At 45.2% G+C, this 23,656-nt stretch overlaps 1 protein-coding gene across 1 annotated transcript in view; it reads left to right on the top strand.

Annotated features, from left to right (window-relative positions):
- XRRA1 (X-ray radiation resistance associated 1) overlaps positions 1-23,656 on the top strand; it is a 53,043-nt gene that overhangs the window by 11,803 nt on the left and 17,584 nt on the right. The window contains exons 4-8 of the mRNA XM_077835688.1: positions 10,790-10,861; positions 11,870-11,942; positions 15,419-15,516; positions 16,681-16,814; positions 22,849-22,950. Of these exons, the coding sequence (XP_077691814.1) occupies positions 10,790-10,861; positions 11,870-11,942; positions 15,419-15,516; positions 16,681-16,814; positions 22,849-22,950 (479 nt within the window). The remainder of the gene's footprint in view (positions 1-10,789; positions 10,862-11,869; positions 11,943-15,418; positions 15,517-16,680; positions 16,815-22,848; positions 22,951-23,656) is intronic.

Genomic DNA, 23,656 nt, shown 5'->3' with positions numbered 1-23,656 from the left:
TATACTGCAGAAATTCTGAATGGGAGAAAATAATAAATCTATTAAAACAACATATATGCGGTGGGAATTAAACTAAAACCATGAGTTTTCTGTAGAGAGATGCTGTATTTCCTCAAACACATGGGAGAACCTTGCTGATGCTGCCCCCCACATAAACCTGCTGGAGCCTCAGCTAAGTTATTGGCACTGCCTACGTTCATGTTAATGTTTATGTATGGAAGAGGTATGGTATTGCAGTATTTCAGAGTAACAGTCGTGTTAGTCTGTATTCGCAAAAAGAAAAGGAGTACTTGTGGCACCTTAGAGACTAACCAATTTATTTGAGCATAAGCTTTCGTGAGCTACAGCTCACTTCATCGGATGCATACTGTGGAAAGTGTAGAAGATCTTATTATATACACACAAAGCATGAAAAAATACCTCCTCCCACCCCACTCTCCTGCTGGTAATAGCTTATCTAAAGTGATCACTCTCCTTACAATGTGTATGATAATCAAGTTGGGCCATTTCCAGCACAAATCCAGGTTTTCTCCCCCCCCACCAACCCACTCTCCTGTGTGGACTAGACCAGGCTGAGATTGATGGTGGGATGGAAAGCCCTTGAGGAATTCCACCATGATTTCAACAATTTCCATCCCACCATCAGCCTGGTCCAGTCCACACAAGAGATCCACTTCCTGGACACTACAGTGCTAATAAACGATGGTCACATAAACACCACCCTATACCGGAAACCTATTGACCGCTGTTCCTACCTACATGCCTCCAGCTTTCACCCTGACCACACCACACGATCCATTGTCTACAGCCAAGCTCTAAGTTACAACCGCATTTGCTCCAACCCCTCAGACAGAGACAAACACCTACAAGATCTCTATCAAGCATTCTTACAACTACAATACCCACCTGCGGAACTGAAGAAACAGATTGATAGAGCCAGAAGAGTTCCCAGAAGTCATCTACTACAGGACAGGCCTAACAAAGAAAATAACAGAACGCCACTAGCCGTCACCTTCAGCCCCCAACTAAAACCCCTCCAACGCATTATTAAGGATCTACAACCTATCCTGAAGGATGACCCAACACTCTCACAAATCTTGGGAGACAGGCCAGTGCTGGCCTACAGACAGCCCTGCAACCTGAAGCAAATACTCACCAGCAACCACATACCACACAACAGAACCACTAACCCAGGAACCTATCCTTGCAACAAAGCCCGTTCCCAACTGTGCCCACATATCTATTCAGGGGACACCATCACAGGGCCTAATAACATCAGCCACACTGTCAGAGGCTCGTTCACCTGCACATCCACCAATGTGATATATGCCATCATGTGCCAGCAATGCCCCTCTGCCATGTACATTGGTCAAACTGGACAGTCTCTACGTAAAAGAGTAAATGGACACAAATCAGATGTCAAGAATTATAACATTCATAAACCAGTCAGAGAACACTTCAATCTCTCTGGTCACGCGATTACAGACATGAAAGTTGCTATATTACAACAAAAAAACTTCAAATCCAGACTCCAGCGAGAAACTGCTGAATTGGAATTCATTTGCAAATTGGATACAATTAACTTAGGCTACCTTGCATAATGACTTAGCCACTCCCAGTCTCTATTCAAGCCTATTTCCCCTTGTTCTTTCCTACCCCACTCCCCCCTGCCAGACGTTCTTGTTAAACCCTGGATTTGTGCTGGAAATGGCCCACCTTGATTATCATACACAATGTAAGGAGAGTGGTCACTTTGGATAAGCTATTACCAGCAGGAGACTGAGTTTGTGTGTGTGTGGGGGGGTGTGTGAGAAAACCTGGATTTGTGCTGGAAATGGCCCAACTTGATTATCATTCACATTGTAAGGAGAGTGATCACTTTAGATAAGCTATTACCAGCAGGAGAGTGGGGTGGGAGGAGGTATTTTTTCATGCTTTGTGTGTATATAATAAGATCTTCTACACTTTCCACAGTATGCATCCGATGAAGTGAGCTGTAGCTCACGAAAGCTTATGCTCAAATAAATTGGTTAGTCTCTAAGGTGCCACAAGTACTCCTTTTCTTTTTGGTATTACAGTAGTTCAGGGAGAGAGGAAAACATGCTATGTGCATGGTCTGTATGTGTACATATCAAAGAGAGAGAGACAGGAGAGAAGAGAGTGGTCTGGGTTCTGCACATCTTGTTTTCCTGTTAAAGTTACCCTTAATCCACGCCCTCCCCCGGCATCTGCTTTATTGCTATTATAAATTATTTGGATTACAGGCACTCCTGGAGACGCCAGCTGAGCTTGGGACGCCACTGGGCTAGGCACTATATGTACACATAGTAAGAGATAGATCCTGCCCCGGAGAGTGTACAGCAAGTCAATCGCTGATATGACAATAGAATCCATAGTCGCTGACTCTTTGTCCAGTGACCAGACCACGCTCCCTCCTTTTTCCTAGGATATTACTGAACAGCAGTATTATGTTACAGAATATCAAATTTAAAGGACCTCAGACTGTGTATCAATGTCTTATTCCCTCTCCCCTTCATTCCCCCCAAAAGATTGCATTACATATTGTATATATACGTACACACAAAAGTTGAATTAGGGCTTGTCTACACATGAAAAGTATTCAGGAATAAGGTAGGCTGTGACTTGAAAACAGAAGAGCTCTTCCAGAATAACTCTATGTGTTGACAGGCCCTTAATATCTGGGGTCTGATTAAACCTGTAACTTCAGGGACAATCAGAGTCATGACAAAACTTCTAATTTCTTACCTTCCCTGGTTGGACCTACATATTAAATGGGTCTCCAAACATAGGCTATTCCTTATCAAAAACAGATTTTTTAAAAAAGAATGGAAATATATAGGTGCGTGCATTTGTTGCAGGAATTAGACTGCGTGAGATATGCCCACTTCCTCTTAATGGTGGTTCCCTGCTGGATACTCCGGAGAGCCAAAAATGTTTAGGGTTCCTGCCAGTGTGATCTGCAGGAGGGAAATTCCTCCCTGATCCTGATGATCAGCGCAGCCCTGTCCACATGAGCACAAGTCTCTACGGCTAAGCATCTGATCCCGTATATACCTCAAAATGACGTTACACACACCCCTGACATCCCTTGTTCTTATTTAGACCCTGATCCTTCAAGTTACTCCATGTGGGTGGGCCCCTGTGCCTGTGCAGACCCAAATGGGACCATTCTTCCTCTTTTTATTTTAATTATATTTCACGGGGTGATTTTCAACCTGCCTAAACCAGGCTGCATGTAGGAGCAAGACTTTTTGCATTACCTTTGATAGATGCAGACAGGAAACAGTTATAGGAAATATTCTAGATCCTTCATTAAAATCAGTTCAGTTCAGGTTGTGAGTTTACCTATCCCTTGGATAGTGTTTATGAAAAGTTTCATGTACTCACCAGATGTTTTCTTTGGCTTGGTCTTCTGTAGCATAAGCTGCTTAAAGTCTTCAGTATCTGTTGCACTCCTTAGTGCCTCTGTGAAGCCATTCCTAGTCTGTGCTGCTACCACCAGTTGGTCATTGCTCTAAATATGGCCTTGCTTGCACTTTTCTCTCTCCATAGAGACACAACTCAGCCTTCCTGAGACTGACTTTTCAGAGTTCATACTGTTCTCATTGGCTTGATAGAAACACTAATGCGTGTGTGGATATAGACAGTGACTAAAAATTCCTAGAAGAACAGGAGGACTTGTGGCACCTTAGAGACTAATCAATTTATTTGAGCATGAGCTTTCGTGAGCTACAGCTCACTTCATCCGATGCATCCGATGAAGTGAGCTGTAGCTCACGAAAGCTCATGCTCAAATAAATTAGTTAGTCTCTAAGGTGCCACAAGTCCTCCTTTTCTTTTTGCGAATACAGACTAACACGGCTGCTACTCTGAAAAAAATTCCTAGGTTATTTGATGTTCTCTAATATTGGCAAGGCATGTGAGATCTCCTTTGTTCTGGGAGATGGTCTCTACTGACAAAGCGCGTATGCTTGGAAACTTTTCCAATTTCTTTTAAATCAGACTCTTAGGCTGGTTTTATCAAATGTTATTTCTAGTTCAGCAGCAGAGAACATGGCAAGTTCTCTTTCTAGAGAGTCCAAACTCAAATAATGTCTTCCTGTTTGAACATTGTTCTCTCAAATTGTAACTTTCTAAAAAATACTCAATCATAATTATACAATCTTAGCATTAAATATTAAACGGTAACAAATTAGGGCACTTTACTGTTCACATAAAACAGATTTTAAAGAAAATAGTAGTGTAAAAATCAACAGTTTGTACACTAAACACAGTTATATGAAGCTTAAAATTACTGAATCTAAATGCAAAGGGATGGATCCCCAAGTGTGCTAGAGGGAGGTAAAACTGGCTTTACACCACTTTCCTCCTACTCTGATCCTAGGGGCTCATAGGGGTCAACTGGCCTCCATTGCATATCAGAGCAGCTCTGGGACTGGTCTAACTTGTGCTGATGGATAATGACCCTCAAGAGGCCACTCTGGTGTCACTGCCCCTGGCATACCCCCAGGATGCCCCCTTTGCTGGGGGGGAATTGGCATCAGGCTGGCTACAGCAATGTTTTTCTCATTAAATGTATGATTCTTTAGTTTAAGGCTTAAAAATTCACTCACCCCTGGTGAGCAGAAACTCGTCCTGGTAATTGGGGATGAGACTTAAAAATCAGCAATTTCTGCAGAATTTATGCTTTAATTTGGAAAAAAAACGTTTCTTGTCCTTAAGAATATAAAATAAGCTTCCAAACATGACCAGATGCAGTGCTTTCTTTCTGATACTGCAGACAGACAGCTCAAATGTCTCTGTTGCAGCTCCTGGCTTTCCCAAGCATCAGTAGGGGGATGTTAACAAGACTCTGGTCAGTTTCATGGCTAGGATTCAGAACTCACTTTGGACAGCAATGAAACAGACTCTTCCCACCTACCCCCTTCACAGCAGCCCCCAAGAGGCTGTGAAAAGAGAGTTTGGGATTTCCACAACAATTAGCTGGTTCTGGGATGGGGAAGCAAAAGCTGTTTCTTTTCCAGCAACAGAATGGATGGAGATTCTAATTTATGAAGACATCAAGTACTCAACGGCTGACAAACAGTGGAACCCCTGAGCAGAGTTCAGGACCAAGCACCCTGATAGGAATCCCAACAACCTCCCTATTCTCAGCATTTGCGGGACAGAAGTGGGGTTCTCACCATGGCATTGTTGACTGGAGCGTTAATTGATTGCCAGTTAGTTTGTACGTGCTAATCTGGACACTACAAATGTTTGTGCTTTATACCATAGGCTGAGCCCTCCTTCCCTCCCCTTACCCAAAGATTTCTTGTTTCATCAGTTTTGAGTTAACTGACTGCTAATTAATTTGAGGTAGTTATCACATTTGTATCTGCTAGTATGGACACTCGTCAAACATTCATTCCAAGAAACAAACGTTTGTGATTTGCCATAGCCTGATCCCTAGGATAAGCCACGGACATTTGTATCCTGGAACAAGTTTATTACTGGCAAAAGGTTCAAGCCCCGCTTCTATCATTAAAAGCGATGTCTCCTTTGTTGGAAAAACTGTTTTAACTCTGGAATGTGTGAAAGAGGGAGAGAGGGCTGCAGATTGAAAATGGCTGTGGTGTACCAGTTAATAATGCCGACATTTAAACTATCTACCACTGATACTGAGGTGAATGAGGAAAATTTATACTAGAGATATAGTGTCAAGCTGTTTGCAGATTCACTACACAGTATCTGGTTACTTAAGGTTGATTTTCTTTGCCTTTGTAAGTGCTACATGCTGAATTTATTTTTAAAATGAAAGCTTAGGGACCTGAATGCCTAGGGAATCCTCTGATACTGCTTCCAGTCCTCACTTCCGAGCTGCTCCATACTGTTGCTACCCAACCCTCCACTGAGAATTTCCCAGAACAGACCTCCCTTTACAATGTAGAGCCATCTCACTATGCCAGTTCTGATTCAGTTTCCATGTTTAGTCTGCACCCAATATGAAATGGCAGCATAAAAACTGTTGATGTTGCTCTGTTTATTGGGTACACAGTGTGTATAAACTCATAGACCAGCGCGTCAACAAGTCACACTCTGAATGCTTATTTTATTAAATTTGAAAAAGGACAATAAATGCAAAGAAGTGCATTCTTTTGTTATGGGCTCTTCAGCAACATCCTGTTTGAGCACTTTGGCACAGATCCTCAAAGATATTTAGGCACCTAACTCTGATTGATTTTAATGAGAATTAGGTGCCTAAATGCCTTTGAGGCCTCACAATTAGAAGTATGGCTGAATGACAAATGTTAACCAGAGATCCCTGTATCGGAAAATGGGTGTAAGATGCAACAAGACATTACAGGCAGGACTAGTTCAGCTCAGTTCACTCTAGTTCAGCAGCAGAGAATATGGCAGGACTCATGCACCTTTGTTCAAAGTGGTTGTGAGGATCTCTTAGGCTCTTGGCAAGAGAGGGTAGGAAGAGTCTTCAGAATGTTGGTCCTCTAAAGCAGAAGAGCTGAAAAATAGCATTCAGAGTTCTTTAGGTTTCAGAGTAACAGCCGTGTTAGTCTGTATTCGCAAAAAGAAAAGGAGTACTTGTGGCACCTTAGAGACTAACCAGTTTATTTGAGCATGAGCTTTCGTGAGGTTAGTCACAGAGGAGTGGGCAAGGTATGCAAAGGCAATGGTGGGAGTCCAGAATATACAATGAATATTCATTCCGAATTTTTAATTACAGGTATTTCCTCCGACGTTTCTTCTTTTCCGTATTGGTTCATCTGTGGCCCTTCCTCTGCCCTAAGACATAGGGTTCTTTCTGTAATTTCCTATGCTTACAGTGTGAGCAAGCTTCCATAAGAGGCGGACGACCAATGTAAAATTTCACCAGGTACAAGAAGGACCCTATGGGTACCCTCTCACCTTGGTACCAATGGGTACGATTGTTAAGGCAGCAAGGATCCCACCACTTCTTCTCCAGGAATCTCCTCACATCAATAGTACCATCTACCTTAGTGAAGTAGGTGTGCACTTTCTTACAAGCCTCCAGCTCATGTTTGGTAGATCCCATCTCCCACAGGTAAGGTCGCAGGGATATTAATTCAGCATCCAGTATCCCCACCAGAAAACCTTCGGATTTCTTTAGCCCACAGAGGATCTTTTCCACATTTTGCAGGAATAGAGAGGGATGAAACTCAGTCTTGGCTTGGCACTGCAGGTAATGTGGGTATTTCCCCATTGCCTGGAAGAAATCAGTCTTCAAAAACTGCACTAGCTCATTCTTGTCTTCCATTTGGCAGATCCTAAAGATGATTTCTCTCTCTAGTACCCAAACATTTTCTTCACGCTCACTCAATGTCACTGGTGGAAAGTAACTGCAAGGTTCCCCCCAATGTCTGTTCAATTTGTAGATCAACAGAAAAATGATACCAGAGTGGTTTGCTCTGGTACGTTTGACATTGAAGCACCGGGGATTGATGCCATAGTACTGCCTGATAAGTCACTCTACAGTGCAGGTCTCATCCCACTCTCCTGCATGGCAATAATATGTGCAGGCTTTCCTGTACTTCATCTTGATTTCCAGCCACCTTCTTGACTGTGGTTCAGCTTCCCACAGGTAGTGAGATATTTCACGGTTGCAGCCGATATAGAACAGTTTGGTTTTGTCTTGGGAGGTCTTTTGAATTTTCTTCTCAAAATGACTGGGAGGCAACTGGCACATCCTGTGGCATTGGATGAATTTGGTGAGGAACCCTTGCGGTATTCTAGGGAATGCCCGATGGAGCTTTTCTCTCAGGGCAGCTTCCTGGCTCCCAAAATGTCCAGCCACTCTGAACTCCCTTCTGGTTCTGGCCAGATCATCCATGAGTTTCATTATTCTATTCTGGTCTACCATCTTTTCTGGTGCAGCAGATTATGGCTCTGAATTTTTTCCTATCAGGTGTCACTGGGATCCCTGTTGGAGTACAGAGGGGTGATCTTGACAGAAAATAAAAAACAATAAATATATAAAACTAAATCTCGGATGTGAAAATTAACCCTGGGCTCTTCTGGAGAGAGTTACCCAAGTACTATTAACAGCAACTGGAGCTGCATTGACTCCACAAGCTCATTTGGGTCCCATCAGAGCTACTGGCACCCATGTTTATGTTAACAGAATCTACTGGCATGGACTCAAACTCTGTGTCCCCAGTGTGTCCCCAGCTCCCAGTGTGCGCGCACAGGTAATTTTAAGGTCCCTTGCACATTTCTTGGTGCTAGTTGCCAAAGGCCTCAAAACCCCAGCCTGGCAGCCAGCCATCACTATGCGGCTTTGGCTACGTCCTTTTTTACCTGACTACTCTCCTGCCATGAGGGGCGGGGGGGACGGGACGGGACAGTCCTGTACCCCCCAAAGGTTCCCCTAGGCAGTGGCTTTGATGCAGTGGGGCGCTGTTGCAGTGGTGTAGAGCCCTCCCCCCCCCACCAGGGAGGATCGGGGCAGAAGTCTCCCATCGGCTTTACCCCTCCACTGTTGTTAGTGCCGTGGGGCAGGAGGTCGGAGGGGCAGCACGGCGAGCCCCGGGCACTGGCCGGTGAAGACAGAAGGGGGCGTCCCCAGGGTGTGTGCGGGTGCTGGTGAGGAGCTCTGAGGGGGGTCGGTGGGGTGGGGGGTGAAGGGAAGGGGGGAGAGTGTCAGGGGCAGAGGGGCGCTGTGGGGATGGCGGGGCGAGGAGCTGGGATGGAAGGATGAGGGCTGGGGGGGGGCCGAGGGGGCGGGGGCAAAGGGAGGGGGAGCGTGGGGCAGGAGTTGGCGGGGCGAGGGGGAGCGTGGGGCAGGAGTTGGTGGGGCAAGGAGGAGCTCAGGGCCGGCCGTAGGGAAACGTGGCCACAGGCCCATGTGTAGTTTGGTGCCTCTGGCCCCGGCGGCCTCCCCACCCATCGCCCTGCGGCCTCCCCTCTGCCCGCACCCCAGGCCTGGCCGGCGCCGGACGCTGTTTCCGTTGAGGCCTCGAGGGCTCAAGGCACGGGTGCGGTGCTTGTGGGCTGGAGTCTGGCAGGGGCGGGCCTCACCCCTTGCGGCGCGCCCCACCCCACCAGGACCCGGGCCCTGCCGGCAGGGGGCGCTGCTGGGCTCAGGCTGCAGGAGGGGGCAGCACCTGCCGCCTTCGCCTGATCCTGAGCCCAGCCCGCGGGGCGCCGGTCGCTCCCCAGCCAGCACGTGGTTCCGGCTCCCCGCACAGTGAGCGCCCCGCACGCTGTCAGCTGGGCTCAGGCCGGCAGAACCGGGTCCCCTGCACCTCTGCACGGCGTGTCCTGCGGCAGCGGGCGGCACGTGTTACATATGTAACCCTTCTGCCCGTCAGAGTTGGCAGCAACAAAGGCCAGGTTGAATATGTAGGGGATTCATTCCAATAACACAATGCAAACCTGCTCGAGCCCCCACCCAGTGACCTGGGACAAATATGTACCACCCCCGCTGGGCGCCTCCAAGAGGCAATACTTCCCCTCTCGCAAGCACATAGTCTGAGTGTAGCAAAAAGCCTTTTAATAACAGAGAGAAACAATGTGGCATTATGTTGGGGAAACACCACCAACAGGATTCGTAACACAACCCATGAGCAAAAAAACCACCCCAAGCAAATTGGGGCATGCTCTTTCCCTTTGGTTCTTGAGTCCAGCAACCCCAAATCACCCAAAGTCCCAAAAGTCCAATGACCCAAAAGTCTCTGGGCAGCCCCAGAGTTCGAAAGTTTATCTGCAGAGCTTTACCTCCCAACCTGGGTGGAGATGGGGGGGAAGAGAGGTAAGGGGCACCTTACGTGATCTGAAGCTGACTGCCCCACAGCTCCATAGGCCTTCGCTCTGCTCCACCAGCTGCCCCACAAACTGCTTCGCTTGGCTCCGTGGCCCACAAACTGCTCCACTCTGCATCCCACAAGCAGCTCCCGCCATCCCTATGAACTGCTCCACCAGCCTGTCCACAAGGCACTCCAGCCGTCCCACAAACTGCTCTACAATATATCTTCAGGCTCCCCCACTACTTAACACAACGCTCAGTGATTTCAGCTCTTAGTCATTTCAGCTCTTAGGTGAATTCAGCTTGTAGTAGGGGAGCCTCACTGCTGGTGCACCATTAGCCCCAAGTGAGGTCAGCAGCCTGTAACTAGACTCCTAATAGAATCAAAATTAGCTCTGATATTCCACAGTGGAGAGAGGAGGAAGTGCAACTAGCATGTAAGGCCCTCACCCAGGAGCCAATACCACCAAGTATTACTACTTGTCCCCAACCCCTCTCAATTCACAGAGTTTTGGAACCCATGACCCTTGCCTAGCAAGTGCTACTTAGTTGATGGTGAGTCCCTCCATCATAACAAAAGGCCAAGTACAGTTCCAAGCACAGTTCCCATAATCAGGGTAATAACAATTTATTCTTCCTGCCCCAATAACAGAAACACTGGGGATCCCACAGCAGCCAAAGTGACCATTTGGGCAGCTATGGCCTCATTCTAGGCTGGGTGGGTGTGCCTATGCAAATGAGATCAGCCCCTGAAGTTCTTTTCCACAACTTGCCACACCTCACCACCAGATGTCAGGGTGGAGCTCATCCTGACACTGCTTACACATACGTTGGTGCAGCTCCTCTGAGAGCAGGGCACGTGGCCCCAAGGCATCATCCAGATAGCAAACCCCTGGCAGTCCTGGTCCTGGTCCTGGTCCTGCGCCTTCCTGTGTCCCGATACCCAACGGCTGAACCTGGAATTGCCTGGCTAGGCTGCAGGGCTAACCCTTTGGTTTGTATTCCCAGATTAAGCTCCACTGTGTGAAGATCCCTTCAGATCTATGCTCTGTGGATATAAGCAACAAAAATCTGGTCTCGGTAAGTAGGAGATATTCTCTAAAATAAATGTGCAGAACCACCTCAAATCCACTGTGTTAGCTCGTGAGTGTCCATGCTGCAGGCAAACAACATGTGAAAATGCAGACGCCTACTTCCTCTCTGCAGCCAGGCCAGACAACTGTGCACTTGTAGTATAACTCAGTGGTTCTCGACATTTTTGGGGACAGGACCCATCTGTAAACCTTGATGGCCTGCTGTGACTCAATAAATAGCTTTAGTGCAAAAAAATCTGGCTTATTAAATATTTCTTACCCATGATACGTAATATACATGTTCCCATACTAAATATTAAATAAGTACCCTGGGCATACTGAAGTGGTGGCTCCTGTGGATAGATGACTGGTGAAAATATTCTTGGGGTGTGTGTGGCTGAGTAAAACTGTCAGGTCCCACACTCCCATGTGTGTGGACGGCAGGGTACAGGGGTGTCCCTGTCTCTATCCCAGTCCAGTGCGGAGGGGAGGCCTCGGAGAGTCAGCGGGTACACGTACTGTGTTGGAGAGTGAGTGTGCCCTGCACTCACCCTGCAGTAGCAGCTCCTGTCCATGGGATTGGGACTGGCTCCCCGCTCTGTCCCATTGGCTCTCGCCACTTGCAGATTTTCTGTGTCAGGCTCCTCTGAACAGGGGAGGGAGTCTAAGCCATCTGCCCACCCCAAGAAGACAAGAGGGGAAAGGGAAAGAAGAGGTGAAAAGGTCACCAGTCCTTTTGTGAAGATGGGATGCTGATGCTGGGGTTAGAGGGGTGAGGGGCCCAGTGAGGGGCTAAAGTGGAGTTCCTGGGTGAGCCATAAGAGACTGGAGCAATTGATCACCCAAGTTAGTAACTCTGCAGTGAAGACAGACCCTCAGACACTTGCTGTCCATTTTCAGAATGCACAGTAGGAAACAAATACTAAGAAGTGCTACAGCTTAGAAGTTGTGAGAAAAAAAGATCCAGCTATTTCAAAATGGGTACGAACACTTGTTTTTCTTTCTCTTCTTTCAGGCTAAAGAAGATGACTTTGAGCAGTTTGATTCTGTTGCTTATATCAATGCTACAGAAAACCTATTGACTTTAGGTAAGAAGGGACATTGCTGAAATGTAGATATATCTCTTAGACAGAGGCGCATAATACAGAGAAGCTAAACATCTCTGAGATTATGGCTAGAATCTCACAAATAGGTTTAAACAAGAAGGCACATGTGGCGCCTCTAGGCAGGAGAATTGCTCCCCAGCATTCAGAAGATCTCAAAGCGCTGTAAGAAGGAGGCCAGTATCGCTATTCCCATTTTACAGATGGGGAAACTGAGGCACCAACAGGTGAATTGACTTGTTCAAGGCCTCCCAGCAGGCCAGTGGCAGAAACAAGGAATAGAAACCAGGTCTCCTTAGTCCCAAGTGTTGGGAGCACAGGTCTGACAGACACCTGCTCTGATTTAACAGAAATTGCAGAGTAATCTTGTTCAGTGTTGCACATAAGTAAGAAAGATGCAACGTAATCACGTTTGTGAGGAAAATCAGAAGATGCAAGCAACTACAGCACTGGAAGAAACTGGTCTGAGTTAGCACAAAACTTGTACTGGCAGGGGTGGAGGATTGATAGGGAGAGACTAATAAATAGGTATGAGAAAAGATAACAAAAAGTTATATATATATCAGCCTAACGAAGGGAAGTTGAAGCTGTGAATTGTTTGGTGCTGGACTTGACAGTGGTGAGATCATCCTGATGTGTTTTCCCACTTGTAAGTAACTGATCACTGCTTGTTCGCGCTTTGTCTTTATACAGATTTGTAGACCCACTTGCAGAGTGGTGTATTTCAAGCCAACACAAGCCTAGTGCTGTATGATCAGTTATTACTTTGGAGAAAATAAAAGAAACTAATTTCAGTCGAGAATAAAAAAGTTAAGCTAAATGTTTCCTTCAGTGGTTCAAGGATACACCCAGATCAGAGGGGAGGAAACGTGTGAAACTGACTTACATCTTTGAAAAAGAGCAAATTATACTGGGCCATCATGTACTGTAGAGATCGTGTTGAGTTGAGGTGTGGTTTATATTTTCTTTCAAACGTGTTTGTCAGTAATATCAAGAATTTCCAGAGTTGTAATAATTAATTACAACATTTTTGAAGGGATATTAAACATCATGCTACAAGATTTAAGCTTGTGTCTCTGCTCTTGGAGATCAGGATGAGACCTAATGTGGGGAACAGATTGCCCCACATCTGCCTACTACAGGGCTCTTACACCTTCCTCTGAACCATCTGGCACTGGCCACTGTCCGAGACAGGCTATTGGACTGGATGGGCCTTGGGTCTGATCCATAAGCTGACCATCTTCCATTGTACCTGTTTAACCTTTACTAGCTTTACGATAGCATGAGCATAAGAGAACACTGGGGCATGTAATCCAGCTGGTGGGTCATCTTTATGGGGAGATATCTAGGATAGGCCAGGAAGGATTGAAGTATGGATGGTTGGCCATGCAGAGGAAGACTAAGGCTTGGTCTACACTTGAAAGATATATTAGCATAGCTACCTCAATCAGGGGTGTGAAAAAACCCACCCCTGCCCAGCGTAGCAACGCTGACATAACTGCTCCTACACTGCGGGTTATGTTGATGGAAGAGTGCTTCCGTTGACATAGCTAATGTAATTTGGGGAGGTGGTGTTCCTGCCTTGACAAAAAAGAAACAACCCTTCTGTAGGTATAGGCTGCTATGGGGCGATGTTGGCATAGCAGTGCCAACCTAGCTATGCTGACATAGTCTCTGCAGTGTAGACATACCCTTAAATGAGACAAAACTGGGAAACTGAAAACAGTGATGGTCAGGCAAAAACACTGAGGGATCGAAGATGTCAGTTTATGGGTGGGGTCTGTGAAGGAGCACACTAGAAGAGTTTAAACACTCAGCATGATAGGAGTTCACGCAGGGTTTTAAAAACAAAGATGGCAGCAGTTGTGAACCGGATCCTGAAATATATTGGGAGCCACTGGAATGATCTGAGGATGGGATGATGTCATGCTTTCTTATATACATGGGAAGAGAAGAAGCAGTATTCTGTACATTCTGGAATGTAGGGGTTGGAGATGCTACGGGGAAGGGAGTTGCAGCCATCAAGATAAGAAGCAACCTTGAGGCATGGATGAAGACTGCAGCTGAAACAGGTCTATACATGGTCAATATTACCGAGGGGGTGAGAGCTGCATTTGGAGGCATATTTAGGGATATGCAGAATTGTTCCTGACACAGCCAGTAGGAGAGGGGATCGGAAGAGAAGCAATGGCTGGCATTATTTTGTTGGAAGTGGACCAATGTTCCTGAACACTTTCGGCTCCAATCCGGTCATTGATAGCACCTGGAGGACTGCCTGTGACACTCCATGTGTTATTAATTGCAGGATTGGGGTCCTAGTTGTGATCCATGTGGAGGCCATTCCAAATTCCCAGGACCCACCATAAAATCAAATTGCAGACTCAGTTCTTTACTTAACAAAAAAGGACATTGTTAACTCCCACCTCTGCACTCCAGTGACTCTCCTAATCCTTGGTGGGACAGATTGTTTTGGGTTCCCAAACTCCCGCTCTTGATTGTTTAAAGGGGCTAGCAGTTAGCTTCCGTGTTGGCCAGTGTTTTGTTTCAGTTTGTTTTGCTCAAGACTGGGAAGCGGTGCTGAAAATTAACATTGAGCATTTTACAAAAAGGAGCTCTGGATAGCCCAAGGGGTACGTAATAGGATATAGAGTCTTTCACTTTGACTGCCGCCCAGGTTAGTAATGACTAAAAGTTGTTATTGTCTGATGGGTGTTCACTGGCCCTTCAATGGTGACTTTGATGGCCTCAGTCCAGTTCCTAATGGACATGGATACACACCACTAAACAATCACTAGAATTGGTACTGAGACCAGAGAATAAATGGCAATGGAGACTGAGCTCATAGAGGTGGTCGGTCCCTCTAGGGCAGGCTTGAGGCCACAGTAGCTTTCACTGCCATTACCCATGATGCACCTGATGTTTATATAAATAGGGGACTTTGGTCTCCAGGGTTGTCAAGCAGGATTCTCTGCTTGGTGTTCCTTGTGGTTCCCTCATGTTGTACCTCTTCACCCCATCCCTGTTTGTTCATGTTTTTATCCCCCATATTCAGTTAAGTGCTAAGTGCTGCCCCATCACTCACCTGAGGGGGCAGGCCTTCTCTTGCTGTGTGGGTTCTGCCCATCTCTCAGGCTTTAGGGGCCAGTGCTTTTCACCAACACTAAATTCACTTATGAGAGATTTTCAAGGCAGCATAAGGGAGTTAGCTGTCCATTTTCCATTGACTTTCAGTGAGAGCTGGGCCCCTCACTGTTAGCCCCCCCTTTTTTTTTTAAAGGCTAGAATTTAAAAACAAAACCATATAAATGATCATTAGAAATAAAATCTCCTTTGTTTTTCTCTCCCAGAAAAACATGGTCCCACTCTCTCCTGCCAGCTGGGCACCTTGGCTGGTTCCACAGCAAGATGTCAATTGTTCTTTCAATTTCTCATACGACTTTTTTCTCTTTTTATCTATTTAGAAGCATTTCGTAAGTTTTCTGGGCTAAGGGAACTAGAACTTTCCTTGAATGGACTAAGAAATCTTAAAATCAGCGCTGGAGACTTTCTGCACTTGGAAGTAAGATCAGAGGGAAGGTGGAAACCAAACTCATCCTCTACCCACCCACATTTAGAGTTGTCATAACCAGGTGTAACATTATTGAATATTTGTTATTAACATTATTTAACAGGGTATTTAGATTTCATTGTGGATATTGTAAAGGAAACCTGAGCAAAATGGTGAAGATGTGGGCAGAATATATAATGAGGAATTCAATAAGGAGATTTTTATCTTTTCACCTTGGGCACAGATGTGATTCACATACTCCATTGGTGACAAGAGTGAATGTAACTATAGGCTGGTTGTTACTCAGTATTTCATGTGATACCCATGTTGGAAATTGGTGGGATGAGATGGTGATGCCTTCAGAATTGCTTTAAATTCCCAGGCTGGCTATTTTGGGGCATCTTTCATTCAGACACTGAATAAGGAACATTGAAAAGATTTTTCTGCTACTTTTATGGGAAAATGTCATTTTTAGATACAATTTTTCAGTGTTTTAACTAAAGCCAGTTCCTACATTCTTTAGAGCTGTTCTTTTAAACCAGTTATGTTCGTGATTAGAGGAAGGAGCAAAGTGTAGTCTTTAGAGTGCAGGACTGGGAGCAAGGAGACCAGGTTTTATTCCCGCCCCTGCCAGAGGGATACTGTGTGACCTTGGGTGAGTCAAGGAACCGCTTTGTGCCTCAGTTTCCCAATCCCCCGAGACCTCTTCCATTTGCAAGCCAAGCTAGGCTTACACTGCACACACTCAGAATCATTTTGAAAGTGCTTTGAAACGCTCCAGTGGAAGGTGCATCAGAAGTGCAAGGTATTATAAAAATATTTCCACTAATGATGACTTGAAAACTCTTCTGTCACAAAATCTTCCTTTTTCAGTCACTTCCCTGACAATTTCTGTTTCCCTGCTCACACCTGAACTGTTGTCACAGGTATCAGATGCATCTGAGCAAGGGCTCAATGCTGAGCTCTTCCTGCAAAAGGCTGAGCATCCTCCACCCCCACCGAAGTCACTGGAAGTTGCGTGTCCCCATCATCTCATAGGATCGGGCCTCACTGAATATTACTTACTTATTATTATTTATTAATATCCTATATATATAGGAAGCCATAAATAATTCCAGCAGAGGCCAATGTGTTTGTTTTTTGCTACATTGGGAATTTCTTTTACATTTCCCCTAGATACTGGATCTTTCTTATAACAATTTGTCTCCTGAGGATGTTCGGACATTGGGAGTTTTGTCTCAACTTAAGGTTCTTCACCTAACAGCCAATGGACTTAGATCTCTTCCTTCTGACCTGGTAGTCTCAGAGAAGTAAGTCCAGAAAGAGAGAGCATCGTGAAGCATTATTCATTTGAGCTGAATAAAAAGACGGACTCTCACTGTGCATTATCAGTCTTTCTGAAATGTAACCACGGCACTGTGCTGTTTAAAAGACATGCTGTTGTAGGTAAGGTGAGGATCATGTAGCAGGTTACGTTGTTAACATGACTGTTGGATGGCTGTTGTCATGGCTGGCAGGCCAAGGATTGAGCTTGTCTTGACAGCAATCACTTCTTACCTGGAAAACTGAAACCTGTTTTTTTTTTCTGGGTGAAAAAAATCCATCAGTGAAAGAGTGAGTGTGACTCTCCCGCCCCCCAGGAAATACGGAGTTGGCCAGCAGGTTAGATTCCAAAAGCACACAGGTTTACCGTGGAAAATCCAGCTCGATCAGTTAGCTGAAGAAGAGCTGTGTGAGCTGCAGACTTCTCTCTGTCAGTCAGCTCTGAAATGGAGCTTCACTGGCAACGGATGCCCATGAGACCAAATATTCCCCTTCCCCTCCCATGTATGGTGACCAGATGTCCCAATTTTATGGGGACATTCCCAATATTCAGGGCTTTTTTTAGTATAGGTGATTTACCCTCACTTCCCTGTCCTGATTTTTCACACTTCCTATCTGGTCACCCTACTCCCATGGGTGATTGGGCAGGACAGAGCCCCCCTTACTAAAGGCTTGCACACAAGGTGCTGAAGACTCTGGATACAGTTCAGCAAAGCACTTAAGCATGTGCTTAGCTATAAGCATGTGATCAGTCCCGTTGACTTCAGCCCCATGGGGACCATGACAGCACCTGTCCCGTGATCAAGGTGGGAGAAGAACCTCCCATCCACCCCAACACCCAAGTGTTGGGTTTTTTTTTTAACAGCTGCCTCCCCTAGAAATCTAGGCCCTGCTCCCATCCGTCTCCCCTACCACTGCACGCCCAGCTGCTGCCTCCCATCCCAGAGCAGAAGAAGAGGGCCAAGCTGGGAACCTTTGTATTGCAGAATCTTATTTGTGCACTCCAACAGCTCCTCCTGTGTCAGCCCGTTCCTCTGTAACTTAAAGGGGCCCAACCATCCAAACTATTGGGTGTCTTCTGGGAAGTTCTGAGCACTTAAATTCCCATTGAAGTCAAAGGTCCTCCACACCTTTTAAGAGGAGCCTGTCATCTGTGTGTCTTCTGGTTTGAATCCAGCCCAGGTTGGTAATTACCCCAAGTTGTTACCTATTTGATTGCCTGTGAGAGGAAAGCATGGTGGCCTTATGGAAAGAGCACTGGAGTGGGACTTGGGAGTCCTTGGTTCTGTTCCCACCTCTGCTGCTGAGTGACCTTGGGACAAGTCACATCCCCTTTCTGTGCCTCAGTTTTTCCCTCTGTTAAATGGGGATGATGATACTGACCTCCTTTGTATAGTGCTTTGCGATGTACTGATGAAAAGTGCTATGTAAGAGCTAGGGGTTCTTATGTGTGAAATGGATTGGTGATGTCATTCCAGTTTGAAGTGATCAGAGGAGTCTTCGCAATAATTGGCCCCTGTGAACAATTCCCCCTCATTCCTGAGTGCCCCCTTGTGGCTGGGCACTCTGATGCTGTGATTACCATCCACTTACCCCCTTGAGCCCCTTCAGACTCTACAACAGGCTCAATAATACCCCTCCTTGGGACCGTTGTTACCAAAACATCGTGCAAACAATCTGTAAGAAAACTCCCCAAACATGGACCATTTATTGTCCCCAGTCCTTAAATTCACACAGCATCTGGGACATCAATGTAGCATATACCACAGTCTGGCATCTTCCACGACATCCATGCTCTTCTTTGGTCCTCACCTGTCCTTTTGCCTGGACTGTTACTGCAACCCTTCCAGATGAAGTGTAGCCCTGCTCTTCCCAGCAGGCCCTTCCCCAGCCTCTCTGCTGGGAGTTCATCCTCTGGCATGGGTTCATCCTCACCAGGGAACCACTCATCACTCCCCCAGTTCCATTAACCTCTCATCTCAGAAAGGCTGTCAGCTGGGCCTGCTCCCCTGGCCCTCAGTTCTCTCTGGTTCCAATGTGCAGACACCAGTGGGTAAGCCCCCCCTTCAGTGGATACTCCCCTGCCTTCAGCGCTATCTAGCCCTTGGCCCCAACTTGGAAGTCAGGAGGCACCTCCCTCTGCTGCTGCCTTGAGCCTTCTCCAGTTTGGGGAAGTCAGCCAGCAAACCACTCACTCACTCGCCCGCCTGCCCAGAACCTCCGACAGCCTCCTTCAGGGGCCTTTTCCCTCTCTATTCCTGCCTTCCAAGGTCAGAAGGGATCATTGGGATCATCTAGTCTGACCTCCTGTATAACACAGGCCATAGAGTTTCCCCAAAATAATTCCTAGAGCAAAGCTTTTAGAAAAACATCCAGTCTTCATCTAAAAATTGCCAGTGATGGAGAATCCACCACGACCCTTGGTAAATCGTTCTAATTACCCTCCCTGTTAAAAAATGTACATCTTATTTCCACTCTTAATTTATCTAGCTTCAATTTCCAGCCATTGGAGCGTGTTATACCTTTCTCTGCCAGATTGGAGAGCCCATTAGTAAATATTTGTTTTCCATGTAGGTAATCAAGTCACCCCTTAACCTTCTCTTTCTTCATCTAAATAGATTGAGCTCTTTGAGTCTACTGCTATGTCATGTTTTCTAATCATTTTCCTGGCTCTTCTTTGAGCCCTCTCCAGTCTATCAGCATCCTTCTTGAATTGTGGTCACCAGAACTGGACACAGTATTCCAGCAGCAGTCATACTAGTGCCAAATACTGGTAGAGTAACCTCTCTACTCCTACTCAAGATTCCCCTGTTTATGCATCCCAGGATCACATTAGCTCTTTTGGCCACAATGTCACATGGGGAGCTCATGCTCAGCTGATTATCCACCACGCCCCCAAATCTTTTTTTGAGTCTCTGCTTCCCAGGATAGAGTCCCCTGTTGTGTAAGCATAGCCTACATTCTTTGTTCCTGGTTGTATACATTACATTTAGCCATATTAAAATGCATGTTGTTTGCTTGTGCCCAGTTTACGAAGCGATCAGATGGTGCTGAATCAGTGACCTGCTCTTCATTATTTACCAGTCCCTGAATTTTTGTGGCATCTGCAAATTTTTATCAGTGAGGATTTTATGTTTTCTTCCAGGTCATCAATAAAAATATTAAATAGCATAGGGTCTAGAACCAATATGTGTGGGACTCCACTGGACACACACTCGCTCGATGACAAGGGCCTGTTTACAAACACATTTTGAGACCTATCAGCCAGTTTGTAATCCATTGAATGTGGTGCCTTGTTAAAATTATATAGTTCTAGTTTTTAAATCAAAATTTCGTGCGGTACCAAGTCAAACGCCTTACAGAAGTCTAAGTATATTACATCAGCACCATTAGCTTTATCAACCTAACTTGTCATCTCATCAGAAAACGATATCAAGTTAGATCAGCTCTATTTTCCATAAGCCGATGATTCGCCCTGCCCTCTTACTAGGCCAAACTGGGAGCTCCTGTTTGGGTATAGGGGAGCTGGACCTGCTTCATTTAGAGGGGCCAGCCACCCTATGACAACCCCCTTGTTGACAGTTGGAATGAAAGGGCCAAGGCTAATATTTATTAGTTAGTGCTTGCATAGTGCTTAGAAGGCAGAAAGCCTTAAGGTTTTGTATAACTATTTACTCACCGGGGGATAAAAATCAATGATTTTTTAAAAATTAGGGAAAAATCAGATTCTTTTCATTTAAGTTGGATTTAAAAATAAAGTGATCATTTTTGTCTTTTTAAAAGCTAAGACATTTAACATTTTCTGTTTACAATTAAATCTGAATTTATGATAAACTACATAAAGGCCTAAACTTGCTTCAGTCTATTCATATATCATGTAAATCATTCTTTGAGCAGGGGGTTGGACTAGATGACCTCCTGAGGTTCCTTCCAAACCTGATATTCTATGATTCTATGAAATAAATGTAACAAATATACTGAGCACACCTCATAAACTTTGACTAAAAAGTTAAAGGCTGCTGTTTGATATACTCAGTCGGGGGGAAACTTCTTTAACTTTTTAGGTAAAGCATTATAAATATGGCACAATATTCTATACCTCTTTAAGTTAAGTATCAGGATCATTTTCAGTCTTTACAAAGGAATGATCGTTGATTACTTCTTTTTTCTAAATGTCAGTATTTTCCTCTTTCTCTGTGTGTGTGTATGCAGAAAGTCTTTTACCTAGTTACTTTTAGTTTCCAAATTCCATTTTGTAGAAACTTGAAAAATGTGTTTTTTGTGCATATTTGAAATTGAGTTTCAATTTTCATCCAGACGAAGCTTGATACAAGTAAAAAGTGAATTATCTAGTAAATAAGAAACACATCATTCACCATTTTCTAGCATACTTTTGCCTACTCTCATGATGTCTCACTTAAAGCTCTGGGCTCTTGGAGAGAGGTGATTATATGAGGATCTCAGCTTTCATCTGAAAAAATAAGAAGTTGCTAGCCCCCCTGGTTGCAGAGAATGAAAATGTGACCCAAGTGAAAGCTTAAAACCCAGAACCCAACCTGTACTTTATTTTTAAAATCTCTTGATTTTTAAGATAATCTTGTGATGGGGGGTGGGGTTGGGGTGGGGGGGCTGACTCATTATTTTTGAATGTTTGGGGTTGGCAATACTGCTGACAAAAAAATGGAGACATTCCAACGTCAATAAATGTTACACTGAGCTGTAGGATTGCTTAAAGAGATATGTACAATCGTAGTGTATCCTTCTTGTTAGCAAAAGAAAAGTACAATATGTATTGCAAAGGTTCTATTTAGCTGTAAGTAATCAAATTAACATGTTTGAATGGTTATCACAACCAATGAGAATGAACTTTTCCTTGGGAAAATATCTAAACGTACTCTTGGAAATCAGTTGTTTAAATCCAGGGTTTCTGCTTGCTAATTTAAACTGTGATTGAAACCAGTGGTTGAAATCAATCCGTCCTGCTGACCCCGCTCTTGCCCCTGGAGGGGGTCCTGAGGTCGGGGGTGAGGCACATTAGTGGGTGGTGAGAGGGAAGCTTGCGTTGCTGCAGCGCATGCTGTACCTGTTCGGTGGAGAGGTAGTCAGCGTCACTGTCCAGAACAAGGAAAAGCAAAGAATAAATACGTAAAAATGAAGGGTTGGATTTAAAGAGCAAACACACAGGGAGAACTTCATGTAACTGACCATAATAATTTAAAGATTCCGATCCCCCATAGGCCTTTGCTCCTGGGGGTAGACCTCACTCACATGAACAATGCCATTGAAATCAGTGGGACTGCTCTCCTGGTGAGGGTGACTCCCTCCCATAAGGGTTTCAGACCCTTACTGAGCCCAGACCTGAAGGCCTAATTGTTAGGGGTACTAAGCACCACCAACTCCCATTGACCTCAGAGGCGTCATGGGAGGCAGGGTGATCAGCTCCTCCCAGGATCAGGCCTTCAGTCCTTGCTCAGACAGCACTCCCATTGAAGTCAGTGATCTTGACTATGGGAATTTGACTGAGTATGGCCCTTAGGCCCAGTCCTGCTCCTTTGATGCCAATGTCAAAACTCCCATTGTCTTCTATAGGAGCAGGATCTGCTTCTTAAGGACTGTTGCAATACTATGCTTAGAACCATCTTTAACATCGCTAAACCATGCCAGAAATATACCTAACGCCTCTAAATCGTGCCAGTAACATGCTTAGAACTACCTATAACATATCTAACCCATGCCAGAAACATGCTTCATGCATCTAAATGTCAGTAACATTCTTAGAACCATCTAATCTTGCCCATAACATACTTAAACAGCTATTAATAAGTTATTAACCCTTTATAAACCATTTACAAATGAAGTCTTAATGGAGCCTGTATTTTAAAAAGGTAACATGTAAAGTCCAAGGCTTATGTCTCTGGTTGAACCAGTGAAGATCTGTTTCTTGCACAGCAGCCAAAAATGTGTTTTTTGACTTCTCTCCACCTGTTTGATTTATTAATGAGATCCCTTTTGTACTTGCAGTGACAGCCCACGTTTAAGGTTTCCATCTCTAGAAGTCTTGTTGCTGGATGACAATGATCTTTCTCACCCGAGCATCTTTGTAAGCCTGGCTAATCTCCGCAGGTAAAGAAACCATCCTGCTGCAGATGTTTCTGACTTCTCTTGGCACACGGCCCGTCTCTGCTCGCTGCCCTTAGCAACACATTGAAACTTAAAAATAAATGAGTCTTTTAACTCATTTAGGGTATTTTCCTTTCCACTTTGTTCCATCTTGGGAACTGTTGGTCAAATGAAAACAGCAGCAAAGTGACAATGACCCTCTGGCTGCCCTAAAATAAATGGGTGGGAAGTAATTCGGAATCATGCCAAATGCTTTTGCTTATGTCCCAAGGCTCAGGTAGACCCAGTAGGTTATTTCAGTCCAGCTGAGTTACGGAAGCCAGTGGGAAAAGTCCCTTTGATTTATTATCAGTATTAGCTATTCATACAGCCCACTGGTGGTTTGCGCTGCATTTTAGAGGCATCTGAGTCGAGGAGATCAGTAGGTGGAGAATCAGGCCCCAAGCTCTCGCCAGGAGGGAGCCACCTGCTGCAATAGAATCATGAACACAGTGGTGTGGTCTTTACACATGCTGTGTGTTATAGAACAAAAGGATTTGAGAAGGTTTTTGAAGAGGGAGGAGTCTTGTAGGGGGCATGCAGCAGAGCAGCAGGGAAAGCTTGGAGGCGGGCGGAGGAGAGCCGAGTGAAATTTTTCAACTGAAACTTTTTTTCGATGAAAAAAGCAGATTTGGGGCACAAATTTGTGTCCGTTTTGCCAAATTATTTC

This window comes from Eretmochelys imbricata, chromosome 1 (assembly GCF_965152235.1).
Source record: "Eretmochelys imbricata isolate rEreImb1 chromosome 1, rEreImb1.hap1, whole genome shotgun sequence".
Taxonomy (NCBI): Eukaryota; Metazoa; Chordata; order Testudines; family Cheloniidae; genus Eretmochelys; species Eretmochelys imbricata.
Note: the sequence above shows the minus strand (reverse complement) of the source record. Positions and strands in the feature narration are given on the sequence as shown.